Genomic DNA, 18,560 nt, shown 5'->3' with positions numbered 1-18,560 from the left:
AACAGCCTTTTTGTTGTTCCTGCCTGCAACTCAACTTTCCATAATACTGTCAGTCTGTAAGGTAACATATTTTGCACATTTTCATTCACTGAAGTGTTACGGGATAATATTCTGAGGTAACTTCCTCACTTTGACAAAAAATATTCATTGCACGCAAGAAAATAGAATTACGTGTGACGTTCACGTACATATAACATGCAGATATCTCTTTAAGCTGGGAATACTAACTGTAATCTAATTTGATCACAAACGAAATGTGTTGTCAATGATATGTGTTTGAGAGTAACAGAGATATTTACATCACTAGAAGGAAAAATGATATGGATTACCCTTAAATGAATCTTGTTTTGGCATAGAAAGGGATGATTACAGTCATAAAACTGTATGACACTCTAGTCATGAAGATAAAATCTCTGATAGATAGCAGAAGTCTTCTATGAACACATTTTTCTGTTTAATGTTCTGTCTTCTAATGCTGGGAACATAAATCAGAAGCTGTTAAGACTCTGATAATAGTTTAAAATTGAAATAAGCTAAACAGGCCAAATTGTTTACTCATATCCCTACGGAAAAAGAGAGATGAAATCATTGGTGGAGCAGGTTATAGCAATCTGTGAGCCAAAGTACTATAAGGAAGAACTTGAGCGTTTAATAATTACTTTTGTAAGAAATTGCTTTACTGAGATAATTAAACAACATCCTGAAATACAAGGGGTATTCGGAAAGTAAGTTCTGATCAGCCGCAAAATGGGAAACACTGTGAAAATAAAAAATGTTTTATTTGCAACAGTTAGCTACAACTTTCAGCTACTTACCTACATAGTCGGCTCTCCAATTGAGACATCTGTCGTAGCAAGTGGCTCGGTGTTTCCGTTCCTTGACTTAAAAACTACTGAGCGGGTGTGGTATGTCTTGGGGGGACGTATTGCAGTGTGTTCAGGTACAACAGTGACCATCCAGCAGTTGTCAACAGGCACCACTTTGTTACCGTCGCTCGCGCGCGCCAATGCCCAACGCCATGCCGAGAAGTAGGAAAGGAGGAAGAGGCAAGATTGATGCTGCTGTTGAGCTCCTGCTAAGTGCAGTCGGGAGTAACGGTTGCAGCAACAGGAACAAGAAGCGGAAGCCTGTGGCACAATTACAGTGCTATAAGTGTCAAAAGCTTGGACACACAGCCAGGGAATGCGACGGCATGGTTGTGTGTGTTAAGTGCGTAAATTGCGGTGGCTCGCACGCTGCAAACGCGCACAGCTGCAGCTATCTGAAGACGTGGAAGCAGCGGAAGTTGGTCACCACACACGAAGAGGTGACCCAACAAGAAGAAAAGGTGGACACCCCGCCCTCCTACCTTAGTAGGGGAAGCGGGCTGTGCCACCAAGACGACATGGACGCCTTCCGCCAAGCACTGCGGGAAGCCAACGAGGATGCAATCACCGCGCTCAAATCCGCCATGGCGGAGGAGAGAGCGGAACTAGAAGAGACGCGGCAGGAGGTGACTCAACTAAGGGTCGCCCTGTACCTCGTGTCCCACACGACGCTGGACGTGGCACTGACCCCCACCAGTACGGGGGTAGACGTGGCAACACAGACGACCGCCTCCCTGGCCGACGCGGCAACGCAGGTTGCTAGGGAGGTGGTCGTGTAGTCGGGGAAAACTGCTGACAACAAGGAGACGGCCCCCTCGGAAGCAGTCGTCACTCCTGTCTCTGCAGAAATGCAGACGACGCAGGAAGTGCCGATGGAGACCGAGGGAGAAGAAGAAGACGAACTCCCCAACAACAACTGTGTGAGGGAGGTCCTCACCAAGATCGCAGATTTCCCGCGCGACGGTAGCTACCCCCATCATGATCATCCTTACCCTTTCACAGCAGTAGACAACATACCTCCCCTACCTCATAAACCTTATCCTTTCCACTGGGGGTATGAACCCTTGAACCAGAAGCTTCATGGGAGGGAACTCGTCAGGCGTGCAGATCTGGAGCTGATCAACAAGCACCCGATCTTCACCGACGAGGACTGGCGGTACGTGACTGACCGAGCAGTCCTGCACATTCAACAACAGATGACAGACGCCCCCAGTGAACGTCTCCCGCCCGAAGAAGATAGAATTCGGGCAGCCAGGAAGCAGCAAGAAAGAGAAGAACAACAAGAAGCCGCCGGAAGCAGCCCAGATAGTTCTTCAGCTACAGAAACCAGAGGCCAATCCAAACTGGGAAGAAAAACACTCCCAACAGAGAGCATTCAGGAGGAACAGCTTATCCAAGCTTAAACTCCTATACCTCGCACCAAGGCAGGCCCATCAATATAGTGAGTGAGTCAGTCAGTCGTCAACAGCATGGGTGGAGGAACGGAATGTCCTACTGCAAAAGCTCCTCGCTGGCCTCGGGGCCGGCACACTGTAGAGTACGCATTGCCATCTGTGGTGGTGACATAGTGTATTAAGAACTGTGCACTGCCTTTTGTAATGTGCAGGGCAGCATCATAAATGGCAGTGGCTTCAGTGTATTTATTGTCTGCCAATAGAAGTGTCATCTATGTTTCTATATCTTTGTTGCCTCCTGTACTATACGGTAGCAGTTATTCCAATGTTGTTGTTGTTGTTGTTGTTGTTGTGGTTGTGGTCTTCAGTCTTGAGACTGGTTTGATGCAGTTCTCCATGCTACTCTATCCTGTGCAAGCTTCTTCATCTCCCAGTACCTACTGCAACCTACATCCTTCTGAATCTGCTTAGTGTATTCATCTCTTGGTCTCCCTCCACGATTTTTACCCTCCACGCTGACTTCCAATGCTAAATTTGTGATCCCTTGATGCTTCAGAACATGTCCTACCAACCGGTCCCTTCTTCTTGTCAAGTTGTGCCACAAACTCCTCTTCTCCCCGATTCTATTCAATACCTCCTCATTAGTTATGTGATCTACCCATCTAACCTTCAGCATTATTCTGTAGCACCACATTTCAAAAGCTTCTATTCTTTTCTTGTCCAAACTATTTATCGTCCGCATTTCACTTCCATACATAGCTACACTCCATGCAAATACTTTCAGAAACAACTTCATGACACTTAAATCTATACTCGATGCTAACAAATTTCTCTTCTTCAGAAATGCTTTCCTTGCCATTGCCGGTCTACATTTTATATCCTCTCTACTTCGACCATCATCAGTTATTTTGCTCCCCAAATAGCAAAACACCTTTACTACTTTAAGCGTCTCATTTCGTAATCTAATTCCCTCAGCATCACCCAACTTAATTCGACTACATTCCATTATCCTTGTTTTGCTTTTGTTGATGTTCATCTTATACCCTCCTTTGAAGACACTGTCCATTCCGTTCAACTGCTCTTCCAAGCCCTTTGTTCTCTCTGACAGAATTACAGTGTCATCGGCGAACGTCAAAGTTTTTGTTTCTTCTCCGTGGATTTTAATACCTACTCCGAATTTTTCTTTCATTTCCTTTACTGCTTGCTCAATATACAGATTGAATAACATCGGGGAGAGGCTACAACCCTGTCTCACTCCCTTCCCAACCACTGCTTCCCTTTCATGCCCCTCGACTCTTATAACTGCCATCTGGTTTCTGTACAAATTGTAAATAGCCTTTCGCTCACTGTATTTTACCCCTGCCACCTTCAGAATTTGAAAGAGAGTATTCCATTGTCAAAAGCTTTCTCCAAGTCTACAAATGCTAGAAACGTAGGTTTGCCTTTTCTTAATCTTTCTTCTAAGATAAGTCGTAAGGTTAGTATTGCCTCACGTGTTCCAACATTTCTACGGAATCCAAACTGGTCTTCCCCGAGGTCCGCTTCTACCAGTTTTTCCATTCGTCTGTAAAGAATTCGGGTTAGTATTTTGCAACTGTGACTTATTAAACTGATAGTTCGGTAATTTTCACATCTGTCAACACCTGCTTTCTTTGGGATTGGAATTATTATATTCTTCTTGAAGTCTGAGGGTATTTCGCCTGTCTCATACATCTTGCTCACCAGATGGTAGAGTTTTGTCATGATTGGCTGTCCCAAGGCCATCAGTAGTTCTAATGGAATGTTGTCTACTCCCGGGGCCTTGTTTCGACTCAGGTCTTTCAGTGCCCTGTCAAACTCTTCACGCAGTATCTTATCTCCCATTTCGTCTTCATCTACATCCTCTTCCATTTCCATAATATTGTCCTCAAGTACATCGCCCTTGTATAAACCCTCTATATACTCCTTCCACCTTCCTGCCTTCCCTTCTTTGCTTAGAACTGGGTTGCCATCTGAGCTCTTGATATTCATACAAGTGGTTCTCTTCTCTCCAAAGGTCTCTTTAATTTTCCTGTAGGCAGTATCTATCTTACCCCTAGTGAGACAAGCCTATACATCCTTACATTTGTCCTCTAGCCATCCCTGCTTAGCCATTTTGCGCTTCCTGTCGATCTCATTTTTGAAACGTTTGTATTCCTTTTTGCCTGCTTCATTTACTGCATTTTTATATTTTCTCCTTTCATCAATTAAATTCAATATTTCTTCTGTTACCCAAGGATTTCTATTAGCCCTCGTCTTTTTACCTACTTGATCGTCTGGTGCCTTCACTACTTCATCCCTCAGAGCTACCCATTCTTCTTCTACTGTATTTCTTTCCCCCATTCCTGTCAATTGTTCCCTTATGCTCTCCCTGAAACTCTCTACAACTTCTGGTTCTTTCAGTTTATCCAGGTCCCATCTCCTTAAATTCTCACCTTTTTGCAGTTTCTTCAGTTTCAATCTGCAGTTCATAACCAATAGATTGTGGTCAGAATCCACATCTGCCCCTGGAAATGTCTTACAATTTAAAACCTGGTTCCTAAATCTCTGTCTTACCATTATATAATCTACCTGATACCTTTTAGTATCTCCAGGATTCTTCCAGGTATACAACCTTCTTTTATGATTCTTGAACCAAGTGTTAGCTATGATTAAGTTATGCTCTGTACAAAATTCTACAAGGTGGCTTCCTCTTTCATTTCTTGCCCCCAATCCATATTCACCTACTATGTTTCCTTCTCTCCCTTTTCCTACTGACGAATTCCAGTCACCCATGACTATTAAATTTTCGTCTCCCTTCACTACCTGAATAATTTCTTTTATTCGTCATACATTTCATCAATTTCTTCATCATCTGCAGAGCTAGTTGGCATATAAACTTGTACTACTGTAGTAGGTGTGGGCTTCGTGTCTATCTTGGCCACAATAATGCGTTCACTATGCTGTTTGTAGTAGCTAACCCGCACTCCTATTTTTTTATTCATTATTAAACCTACTCCTGCATTACCCCTATTTGATTTTCTATTTATAACCCTGTAATCACCTGACCAAAAGTCTTGTTCCTCCTGCCACCGAACTTCACTAATTCCCACTATATCTAACTTTAACCTATCCATTTCCCTTTTTAGATTTTCTAATCTACCTGCCTGATTAAGGGATCTGACATTCCACGCTCCGATCCGTAGAACGCCAGTTTTCTATCTCCTGATAACGACGTCCTCTTGAGTAGTCCCCGCCCGGAGATCCGAATGGGGGACTATTTTACCTCCGGAATATTTTACCCAAGAGGACGCCATCATCATTTAATCATACAGTAAAGCTGCATGTCCTCGGGAAAAATTACGGCTGTAGTTTCCCCTTGCTTTCAGCCGTTCGCAGTACCAGCACAGCAAGGCCGTTTTGGTTAATGTTACAAGGCCAGATCATCCAGACTGTTGCCCCTGCAACTACTGAAAAGGCTGCTGTCCCTCTTCAGGAACCACTTGTTTGTCTGGCCTCTCAACAGATATCCCTTCGTTGCGGTTGCACCTACGGTACGGCCATCTGTATCGCTCAGGCACGCAAGCCTCCCCACCAACGGCAAGGTCCATGGTTCATGGGGGGGGGGGGGGGGGGGGGGGGAGTTAAAGGCTAGCACCTTTTTATGAAAATAGTATTTATTATTTATTTCTGTTGCTGCTCCTTTGCTCAACTCAACGACAATGTATCATTTGCAAACAGGACGAATTGTCCTTACCAATTCAAGTAAAATATGAGATCGATAACATGAAGCACGAACAGTGTGGAGCAGCAGTGGAACCCTGTGGTACACCTCTTTATATTATTCAGATAGCCTAGGGTAACTTTCTGTATTCTGCTTTTTTTTTTAAAAAATGAGAGCTGAACCATGTGTCCGCTGAACAAAGTATTCTATAAAAACTTCTCATATATGCCTTTGATAAGTCACAGAACATTCCAACTAGTGACATTTAATCATTTAAAGATTTAATTACGTGCTCAGTAGATGTATAAATAACTGACTCTGTAGCCTAGCTGTTTTGAAATCCAGGCTAAGTATCCCATTATACTCAGGTGGGTGACTACCCTGGAGTCATTAACATTTCAAAAAAAATTGAAAATGATGTAAGGATGACTGTAGGTTATAGTTATTGATGTCTGTGGAGTTGCCTTGCTTGTAGGGAGGTGTACCAGTGGCATATTTCAGCATGCTCGAGTTTGATACCTTACAAAAGTGACCAAGAACATTACATATTGTGGGACCACATATTTTTAGTGGCTCACTGGAGACATTATCCATATTATGTGAAATTATATTTTTTAAAGGCATGATGATCCTCCTTATTGCAGAAGGGGATGTGGAGCTAATTTTTATTTCACTGAATGTCCTGTATACTAATGCTTTGATGTACTGTTTTGCTTTATCTTCTGAGGTACTTGCACCAATTTTCTTACATATTTTTAAAAAGTACATATTAAAAATATCTGCGACACGTGCACATTCTCCATAATGCTCATGTTCTCTTTAAGAGAAATGATCGTCATCTTCTGTGGCTTCTCTCTGTGTCCTTTTTAATGTTCTGTACTGATTTTATTTTATTGTCTGATCTGTCAATTTCAGCCAACATTCTTTAATACGTTACCGTCCTGTTTATAATATGCAAGTATTTCTGGATCATTATATTTCCCTGTTCTTTTTGAAGATCCTTTGATAACAATAGGGATCAAAGGTTTCCTCAGTGACTTCTCAGTCTTACACTGAACTATCTTTTCTTGAAAACCACATTAAAAAATGGTTACAAACTCACAAAGATGTGATGAACTTTGGAGCTAGCATTCGGCTCATTGTAAACTTCACTCCAGTCAAGGTTTATTTAATTCTTTAGCTGTTGTGTTGCTAATCAGCCTCATTCTTTTCTTTGAATGTTTCTCAACTGTACATAGAGCTACGTTATTTAATGCCAGCAACAGTGTATAGAGATCTGAAAATGTGTTTACCATAGGGTAGGTATGCATCAGTTTAACTTGCTGTCAGCTGTGTGTTACTTTTTATCCTTTGTAGCAGTATGGTGAAGGACATTTAATCTTTAGTTCCAGACCTCGGTTGTCTGTACAGCGTATTTTGTGGATCTTTCTCTAAAAGGAAGTCCTTGTATTTAGCTGTCTTCCTTTCTGCCGGTTGGGCTGAATGTTTAGTCACTTTTAACATCTTTCTTGTATTAGTATTCTGACGTTCTGAAATGGCCACATATGACCTTAGTTGTTTTTGTGCCCTTAAGCAAAACAAAAGAAAACAAAACAAACAAATCTCTTTAACTTCCACTTGTCGTGTGACTCTGTATGAATACATTACCTCTCATCACCATCATCTCTGGATCACGTTTCCTGTCAGATGCATTCCAGAAATTTACATTAAAGTCATCACTGATTAATAATTTCTTCTTTCTGTTTGACACACAGCACAATAATCCATCAAAATTTTTAATTAAAATTTCCCAATTAATCAGTGGAGATGTATATACTCTAATGATCACAACTATTACATCACCCAGTATTAACTCGTAACCTCATCCTTCTGTATCCTGATCTATACAGAACTGACTTACTTTCACTTTTTTTATGAATGTAACAATGCCTGTTTTATTCATATTTGATCTACATGACCATTCAGCTAATTTATAACCACCTATATTAACCCATTTCTGCCCAATTTATTTTTTGTTAATGTATTTTCTGTATTTTTGGAAAAAATGTGTCCTGGCAACCCAGTGTATGGAAATACGAAGAAATTTTGTTCACTTGTTGCCTAAATGTGAAATTTTTGGCCATCCTCATTTGAGGACGTTGTGCACTTTGCAGTTGTTTTGTCAGCACACTGCTTGCTACGAAAAAGACAAGGAATAAAGAAATTGGCAACAATAAACTGAAAATAACATTTCAGAATTATTATTTATTTTACAATCATTTACAAAAGTTTTAATCTAGAAATTCTCCAAAACTGAAATTTTGTTAAGGCCTGATATATTTGGGAAAGCATTCCATTCTGAGTGTAACATTACACTTCCCACAATATGTTCTCAGCTTTGCTTTGCAGTTATCATATTGCCATTGTCATTGCTTTTCATGCTTCTGGATAATGTGCAGCTCTGGTAATACCGTCTATCTTTCAAAAGTATTAAATTCAATATTACACCATATGCAGAGGCTCTGGTAAAAAATGATCAAAATTTGGGAGTCTTTCAGGAAAATCTGGCAGTTGATTACTCCTAGAAGGTGAGATGAGTTTTGTTATCTTTTCCCGTAGCTGACCTCATTTCAAGACCTTTCTTCAGGTTTGTTCTCTCAGTCTGTCTTCTGAATTCTTTCACTGAAAGAGTAGTTCCTTCATTGCATCTCTTGAAAGCCAAGTATGTACTCACAACAGTCACATTTACCATTCTCGTAAAAAGGCACCAGTACCAGGTTTTACCATGCACTGCAGTGGTATGTTTCTTTATTAGCCAGCCTTGAAGATTGATGCCTCCTATGAAATTTTTTGTATATATTCAATGCACATGATTGTGGAACACTGACCTTTTCTTTTTGGGATGAATTCCAACATTGGACTTTGACAGTAGGAAGCACAGTGTTGAAATTAGTTGCTAGTGTTAACACGCTTGTTGTCATTCCAATTTATGATCAAAATTTCCTTCTCTCTGTCAAATCTGAACTCAAAGTATCCTCTTTCTTTCTTTTTAATAACATTATCTGATGACAGGGGCATTTCCTTGTTCTGCTTTCTCTTATAGTTCCACTTGCATGGAATCCCAGTTCCCTTCAGTTGGATTGGCAGGTCATGACTAGTAAAGTAATTGTCAAAAAATACTTTGTAACTGTTCAGCTCATCAATAATGGTCAACATTTTCAAAACTACTTTGGAACCCTGTTGTAGATTTGCATTGTCATCACTCTTGTCCTTCCTGGAATACAGTAAGCAATTGTAAGAATAGTCATCAGCACCACATACGGCCCAAAGTTTATATCCGAAGCATATGGACTTCAGTCTGATAAACTGCGTTACAGAGTGATGCACATAATATCTCACAATCATTTCAATTGCCAGGTTTTCCTGAAAGACTCCCCAATTTTGAGAATTTTTTACCAGAGCCTCTGCTGATGGCATAATATTGAACTTAATATTTTTGGAAGATTTGTCACTCTTGTTTTCATTGGCCTTTTCTTTATCAATGAAATTTATTATTGATTCCAGTTCAAGACACCTGTTATGGCTCATCACATCTTTCACTATTTGAACACTGATAACACCATTCTCAGACCAGTAATCTCTTTCACTGGACAACTTACAATAGACAGTAAAGATCAAGTTCATCAGGTAAAACTGAAAAATTTATTTTGTTTTTAAATCCCCTGCTGTATTTTTCAGTTTCCTCTACAATCATGATTACAACTTCTGCTGAAAAGAGTCCTTCAAAAACCTGCATGGGAGTGAGACCATACAGCTTTTCTTTCAGTTCATTTGACAGACAAGAAATTTTCTTCTCTAAGTTAGGAAATGAATATTTCAGAACCTGATCACACCATTTAATTTCCTCTCCACAGGCTCTGTTAGAAAAAACATGATGAATGTCTTGTCTCTCTCATGTAAAATTTCAGAAGTACCTGCAATATTTGCTCACATATGTATTTCCTAACAAGTCATCTTCAGTATTTTCCTCATTGGTCTGCTTATGTACATCTGGAGGTAGAGCTACTATGTCTGCTTCTATTTCTTCATAAGTATTCTGTTGCCTCTTCAACAGTTTTAAAAATGTGCTGAGCCATGGCTAAGAAATCTGTAAAGACCAAAAAATGTAACATTTACCACAAAAACACCTAGTGTCCTCAAATTAGGACAGCAAGTTTTCATGTACTGAGACACAAAATGTAATGAACTACTTTTGCACTGATAAGTACCAAACATTATCTCAACAACAGCCAGAAAATGGGAGTGATTCATACCTTAGATGCAGCCACAAAAATAAAAATATAAATAATCTGCAGGCTCTCAAAAAACACTCCACTTATGTTAACAATCTTCAACTGAATAACTGCAGCAGAGAGATAACAGTTGTATATATTGTTGACTCAAAGCTTATTTTACATCAACAAAAGCCCAATGTTGTTTTGGAGTAGCATATATTGTAATAATGATAGAAAAATGCGCTGTCCTTAGTCGAGGGCAATGGGCGATAATGGGTAAAGGTTTTCTGTTGCTGTGGTTATATGGTTTCCAGACAGATAAATGACATCAGTTTCTTTCCTACTACTGAGATCTTCCAAACAAATTAACCCTTGAGTGGGCGCACCTATGTATGAAGTGCACCGACAACAAATAACATTTTCTTGTTGCGTTCCATTGTTGTTTTACAATTTCGAATCCATACCTAACCCGTCATTCATTAGTTCGGCTAATGCAGTGATAAGTTATGCTGTCATATGCAATGATAACTTGTGTTGTGATATGTCCAAGTGAGTAGTAGTCATATAAAATAAACAGCGAGTTAGGTGAGAAAAAATTTGGCACCACAGTCTCACAATGTCTCACATGCTGTCTATGAGACAATTAGTAATTGAATAGGTATTTGACTGAATCTGGTGGAATTTGGCTGTGGAATGCTCCGAGTGGGTCATTGCTATGGGGTAACAGTTGTACATTGCGGCAGTGGGATCCTATGAAAGTTTATGGTAGAATTGTTTAATTAAACAGCAGTTTTGTTGGTATGAGTTTATTTTTTGTTGTTTATTTAAACTGTAATTTTGCTTGGTAACATAAAGATAGCTATTCTTTACATGTGTACAAAGTTTATCTACATCTACATACATAATCTCCAAGGCACTATATAGTGTGTGGCAGAGGGTAACCTGTGCCACTACTAATCATTTCCCCTCATGTTCCACTTGCTAATAGAGGGAAGGAGAAACGACTATCTATATGCCTCCATACGAGCCGTAATTTCCCATATCTTCATGGTCCTTACGCAAAAAATATGTTGATGACAGAAGGATTGTGCTGCAGTCACCTTCCACTATCAGTTCTCAAAATTTTGTCAATAGTGTTCTTCAAAAAGAATGTCTCCTTCCCTCCAGGAATTCCCATGTGAGTCCCCAAAGCATCTCTTGGATTGCTTCGATGTCTTTATTTAATCTGACTTGGTGCAGATCCCAAACGCTCGAGCAGTATTCGAGAATAGGTCGCTCTAGTGTCCTGTATGAGGTCTCCTTTACAGAGGTCCACAGCTGGCAGTCTTGTGGCTAGCGTTGCTGCCTCTGGATCTCGGGGTCCCTGGTTTGATTTCTGGCTGGGTCGAGGATTTTCTTTGCTCAGGGACTGGGTGTTTGTGTTGTCCACAGCATTTCATCATCTTAGTGAAAGTGGCGAGTCTGGACTGTATAAAGGTTGGGAATTTGTAAGGGTGCTGATAATCGTGCAGTTGAACACCTCTCACACCAAATGTTGTTGTTGTCGTCGTCATCACACATTCCTAAAATCCCTCCAATAAAACTAAGTCAACCATTTGCCTTCCCTACAACAATCCTTGTATGCTGGTTCCATTTCATATCACTTTGTGGCATTACAGATATTTAAACGGTGTGACTGTATCAAGCAGAGCACTACTAATGCTGTATCTGAACATTACAGTTTTGTTTTTCCTACTCATCTGCATAACTTACATTTTTCTACATTTAGAGCTAAGCTCAGTCATCACATCAACTGGAAATTTTGTCTAAGTCATCTCGTATCTCCCTACAGTCACTCAACTTTGACACCTTATCGTACACTACGGCATCATCAGCAAACAACTGCAGATTGCTGCCCACCCTGTCTGCCAAATGTATATAGGGAACAACAGTGGTCCTATCGCACGTCCCTGGGGCACACCTGACGATAATCTTATCTGTGACAAACACTTGCTTTCGAGGACAACATACTAGGTTCTATTACTTAAGAAGTCTTTGAGCCATTCGTGTACCTGAAACCTATTCCTCATCCTCGTACCTGCATTAATGGTATATAGTGAGGCACCGTGATAAGTGCTTTTTGGAAATCTAGAAGCATGGAATCTGTCTGTTGCCCTTCATCCATAGTTCACAGTATATCGTGCGGGAAAAGGGTAAGCCGCGTTTCGTGTGAGCAGTACTTTCTAACACTGTGCTGATTTGTGGACATAAGCTTTTCAGTCTTAGGAAATATATTATATTCAAACTCAGAATGTGTTCAAGAATTCTGCAGCAAATTGACATTAAAAATGTTGGTCTGTAATTTTGCAGGTCTTTTCTCTTACATTTCTTATTTATAGGAGTGACCTGCACTTTTTTCCATTTGCTTGGACTTTGCACTGGGTGAGAGATTGGCAATAAGTACAAGTGAGTAAGGGGCAATGCTGCCGAGTATTCTTTGTAAAACTGAATTAGGACTCCATCCAGACCTGGTGACATATTTGCTTTCAAATCTTTCAGTTGTTTCTCTGCATCAAGGATGTTTATTATTATGTCACCCATACAGGAGTCTGTTTGATGGTGAAATGATGGTACATTTGTACTACTGATTTTACAGACAATAATTTTCATGGGTTTTTGTATGCTTCGTGCATAGATCTTTTCACAGACCCAAAAATCTCTACCGATCTTTGCCCATCGTCACTTGCGCATCCTCTTCTTTTCAGCCAAGAGTGCAACAGGCTTTGCTTCCTCATCATTTTCTGAATTTCATTGTTAAACCGCACTTTTCTTTCCTTAATCTGCTTTCCAAGCAGATACCTCTCCAGATCGTGATACACAATCTGCGTAAACTTTGCACTTAATTCCATCATACTTTAACTATATTATTGAAATTGTACACCACGCTCCTGCTCTTGTTTTGAAAATCGGCGTGCTTACTTGAGGGTTAACAACTCATTTAGTTTATTTTCTACTGCAACTAATATTCTGGCGGAGAAAGTTGATCTTATCTTTCCCTCAATTTTTGTGACATGAACTGGGAATATCTTGTCAATTTAATACCATGTAATTCTATCTGCTGGATTCTGTTAAAAATCCAATAAGAACAGTGTCAGTTGCATTTTTAGATTTTTATTCGTTGGTAACCGGTTTCGGCCCTTTCGTGAGACCATCTTCAGGCATTTCCCCACTACAATACCGTAATAACACATATTCAGTATAGGGGGATGAAAATATGGCTACACAACATCAAGAATATAAGCTACAATAAATAAAAAGCACGATGCTATACCCATTGTGGCTGCTGGTGGCAGCGTACACAGTGAGATCCGTAAAAGTAAGGATGTCACTGCCGGATGAGGGAGCTGTAAATGAGATTTCATACTGTAAGCTTCGATCGTTGCCTACACCATTACATCATTGATGCCCAATTGTGCATGAGCTATGCTACCTTGATTGGTTTTGTCTAATTTATAACAAAAATACCTACAGAAATAAATGCAAATTCACAAACATAAAATTTTTACATGTATAATCCTATTGTAATTAATGTAAGTAAAAGGAACTGAATGGCAGGCATGCTGTAATCACTATTGTGTGCAGGCTGCCCCATGAGGGCATTTGTATGTACTCGCTGCAGCAAATACAAATGCCCGCAGGGGGCAACCTGCACACAATAGCGATTACAGCATGCCTGTCATTCTGTTCCTTTTACTTCTGGCAATTATAATAGGATGAGACACAAAAAAATTTTATGTATGTAATTTTGTATTTGATTCTGTATCTATTTTTCTTATAAGTTCAACTATTCCAATCAATGCAGCATAGCTCATGCACGATAGGGCATCAATGATGTAATGGTGTAGGTGATGAATGGTGCTTACAGTATAAGCTGCCGTATTCAGCAGTGACATCCTTACTTTTCTGGATCTCACTCCATCTGCTGTGATCCATTGACATTGTCTATTTAATTTTAATAAATGTTTATAGATTGCTACATACCATAAAGACGGCAATCTGTCTTTTCCTGCATTGTTGATATTCCAACCTGGAATTTCCATTGTTTAATGTATGTTTATGGTAGTTATTGCAGCTCGGAATGATACTGCTTGCTGATTGTATTTAGGATTTTGTGTGGGATGTCTTTTCTTATGAGAAATGCACTCCCCCTCCCCAAATGTGTCAACTCAAATTACATTAATGTTAGAAAACAGAAGTGGTTACTTGTGAGTGACGAAGTTTCAGATGTAGTGCACATCTGATTGGAAAGTGTAAAATTAAGAAGATTGTTTTTGTTCTTTGTAGCCGGCCAGTGTGGCCGAGCGGTTCTAGGCCCTGCTGTCTGGAACCGCGCGACCGCTATGGTCGCAGGTTTGAACTCTGCCTCGGGCATGGATGTGTGTGATGTCCTTAGGTTAGTTAGGTTTAAGTAGTTCTAAGTTCTAGGGGACTGATGACCTCAGAAGTTGAGTCCCATAGTGCTCAGAGCCAATTTTGTTGTTTGTAACTGAGCAAGGATTCCAGTGCACTGTATTTTTAATAAATCAAACATTTGTGAAAATCTGTACTCGGTAGCAAGTATTCTGTGTATTCTTTTATATTATAATTTGAAGGAGATGCTGCATTTGTACTGTCAATTACCGGTCTCCCTACAATGACTATTATGTGGGAAAATCCAATCTACTGTTGAGTTTAGACACCCATAGAAATGGGGATGAAGAGGGTGATATGAAAAAATAATCTAAGCTATTACTTTTGTTACTAGTGTTATTTGTATTATAATTGTGTTTGTGGGGCATGTTCCAATCCCTGTCTTTCCGTACAATTTTTACTCTCTACAGGTCCCTCTAGTACTCCAGGAGCTATCCTCTAGTGTCTTGTAACGTGTACTATCATCCACCCCTCTGATTCTGCTGAAAACCACCTCATTTCTTATCCTGTAAATCCAGGTAATTTTCAACATCCTCCCAGAGCACCACATCTGAAATGCTTCGACTGTTCTCTCTTCCGGTATTCTCGCTGTCTCTGACTTACTTTCATATAATACTGTGCTCCAGATGTACATTCTTAGGAATTTTTCCCTCAGATTAAGGCCGGTGTTTGACACTAGGAGATCTCTTCTGGTAAGAAATGTGTTCTCTGCCGGTGCTTGTCTCCTTGTTGTTCTCGATTGCTTTGCCCGTCACGAATTATTTTGCTTGCAAGGTAGCTGATTTCGTGCACTTTGTCCCCAATTTTCAAGTTAACTCCATTGGTAACCTCATTTTTATAACAATGTATTTTACATATTGTAACATGGTTTCTGCTACCCCTTATTAATTTCACCTTTCTTTGGTTTATTCTCAGTCCCTAGTGTTTATTCATTAGATTTTTTGTTACTTGCAACATATCGTACTGTTCTTCTTCACATTCACTGAAGATAGCCGTGTCATCAGTGAATTTTTTTGGTGATATTCTTCACCATGAATTTTAAACCCACTCCTGAAATGTGTCTCGATTTCTGTTATTAACTTTACTGTCGATTATTCACAGTTCATGGGCTTTCTGACGGTTCTCTTTTAAATATTCTATATTGGTTTTATGCTTTTTGGTACTACGTAAGATAAGAGGTTAGCATTAATTATTTTCTTTACGTAGGTGAGACCGTTAGAAGCAGAGTATTTTATAGGAGACCAAAATAGATGTATGTTGTCAATTTAAATAAGTGCCAGGCTCCTACAAGATTATCATAACTGGTTTTCATCTGAATACAGTCAAGGTGAAAGGTCACAGGTCTACGACAAATGGTATCTCTGAATGTATTTGAACTCTCCCAAAATTAGCTCGTGGAACTTTCGAGATTTAAATTAAATAATTTTTTAAAATGATTTTATCACTTCTGCTCTTCTGGAAAGCTGTAAGAAAAGTTAATATTAAGTCCGTCGCTTAATGGTGGCCAATTGTTGCAAGTCAGCGATCACTGCTTTCGTCTTCTCGGTAGCTGAAAAATACTAATTATTCTCTCTTTTCAATTAAAACATTGCAATTAGTGGCTGGCATGTTCTTGAAATAATACAATGAACTCACTTTTACACATATATTTCGATCAATAACCTGATACACACCTTTTTTATTGTCTAGTCGAAAGAACAAAAGGAACATCGGCTAGGGTTCAATGCTACGCACAATATCTATCTAACAATAGTAACATGAGAATCAGAAACAGCAGAAGAGCGAGTAATAACTTATCTTTTCCATCTTCTATAGTTATACAAAGATATAAATGTTTTATTTCACCCTATTCTCTACTGCGATATTGTTTATCATCTTTATTGTCTTTCCCTACCATAGTAGTGATGTTATGTTTTTTGTAAATAATTTTATATTTTTTTCACAATTGACTTTCAGTCCGGTCTGTTTGGTCGTATTCAATATTTTTATACTCACTTCACACACATGATTCTTAAACATCAAAAAAAGGACACTACAGCTTCTCGACTGCTCGGTTAGAGCCCCAGGGTGGGGTCACAGTAAGAAGGGTTTATGTGTAAAGGTTAAAACGTAAACACTTAGAGCAGTTCTTGCCAAAGTTTGTAGAAACATCAGTGTTTAATATACAGTTTCTTTCAGTGATTGTCGGTGTAAGTTATACCTTGACTCCTTCTGGGTTGGATATAAGAAACATGGTGAATAAACATACAAATTAATTAATTAATTAGTGAGGTAATTACTTATGTATGTGGAAATGCAGTTGTTTTTGTTGTTGTTGTTGTTGTTGTTGCCTTCAGTCCTGTGACTGGTTTGATGCAGCTCTCCATGCTACTCTATCCTGTGCAAGCTTCTTCATCTCCCAGTAACTACTGCACCCTACATCCTTCTGAATCTGCTTAGTGTATTCATCTCTCGGTCTCCCTCTACGATTTTCACCCTCCACGCTGCCGTCCAATACTAAATGGTGATCCCTCGATGCCTCAGAACGTGTCGTACCAACCGATCACTTCTTCTAGTCAAGTTGTGCCACAAATTTCTCTTCTCCCCAATTCTATTCAATACCTCCTCATTAGTTATGTGATCTACCCATCTAATCTTCAGCATTCTTCTGCAGCACCACATTTTGAAAGTTTCTATTCTCTTCTTGTCTAAACTATTTATTGTCCACGTTTCACTTTCGTACGTGGCTACACTCCGTACAAATACTTTCAGAAACTACTTCCTGACATTAAATCTATACTCGATGTTAACAAATTTCTCTTCTTCAGAAACGCTTTCCTTGCCATTGCCAGTCTACATTTTATATCTTCTATACTTCGACCATCATCAGTTATTTTGCTCCCCAAATAGCAAAACTCCTCTACTACTTTAAGCGTCTCATTTCCTAATCTAATTCCTTCAGCATCACCCAACTTAATTCGACTACATTCCATTATCCTCGTTTTGCTTTTGTTGATGCTCATCTTATATCCTCCTTTCAAGACACTGTCCATTCCGTTCAACTGCTCTTCCAAGTCCTTTGCTGTCTCTGACAGAATTACAATGTCATCGGCGAACCTCAAAGTTTTTATTTCTCCTCCACGGATTTTAATACGTACTCCGAATTTTTCTTTTGTTTCCTTCACTGCTTGCTGAATATACAGATTGAATAACATTGGGGAGAGACTACAACCCTGTCTCACTCCCTTCCCAACCACTGCTTGAGTATTTACTCAAATTGTTCATTTGTTTGTCATAGGATTACTTCAATTCCATCTGTACTTGTTAGTAATAAGTCAAGTTGTATACGGGTTAATGGGGATGCCCAAACAGAACATTGCTGACGATAAATCATGTCAGTTAATGAGATTTGTGTGTTGTTGTGCAGTGTCGTTTGTGTGCTTCCAGTGAGGGCAGCAGTGGTGCTCCCGCAAAGCCCTGGAAGAACCACAAGGAGAAGAGGAACAGGCGCGAGAAGCTGAGGCGGCTGTACGCACACCTGGACCAGTGACGACTCTGCTGCCACCGTCTGGTCTGGCTTCCTGCCTCACCTGAGTCTGATGGCAACTTTCATTTGTAAACAGAATACACTATTTTTGATGTGAGATTTTTGGAAGAATAAATGCAATAACATTGTTCAGCAAGTGTGTTACTCAATTAAGGCATTCCTTAACACATGACACAAAGGAATTCTTCAACCTTTGTGTGAGGCTGGGAGCTGATCTCGGATCTTTTTTTTTTTTGGGCTGTGTTTTCGTTGGCTGAGCTATCTCACAAGGGAACCTCCCCATCGCATCCCCCTCAGATTTAGTTATAAGTTGGCACAGTGGATAGGCCTTGAAAAACTGAACATGGATTA

The 18,560-nt window shown here is 39.7% G+C and overlaps 1 protein-coding gene across 2 annotated transcripts in view; it reads left to right on the top strand.

Moving 5' to 3' along the window:
- Positions 1 to 18,341, top strand: part of LOC124720110 (large subunit GTPase 1 homolog) — a 171,788-nt gene extending 153,447 nt beyond the window's left edge. For both annotated transcript variants that reach the window (XM_047245405.1, XM_047245404.1), the window contains exon 11: positions 18,110 to 18,341. In XM_047245405.1, the coding sequence (XP_047101361.1) occupies positions 18,110 to 18,212 (103 nt within the window). In that variant the 3' untranslated portion in view covers positions 18,213 to 18,341. The remainder of the gene's footprint in view (positions 1 to 18,109) is intronic.
- The last annotated feature ends 219 nt before the right edge of the window (positions 18,342 to 18,560 follow it).

Source organism: Schistocerca piceifrons, chromosome 11 (assembly GCF_021461385.2).
Source record: "Schistocerca piceifrons isolate TAMUIC-IGC-003096 chromosome 11, iqSchPice1.1, whole genome shotgun sequence".
Classification (NCBI taxonomy): Eukaryota; Metazoa; Arthropoda; class Insecta; order Orthoptera; family Acrididae; genus Schistocerca; species Schistocerca piceifrons.
Note: the sequence above shows the minus strand (reverse complement) of the source record. Positions and strands in the feature narration are given on the sequence as shown.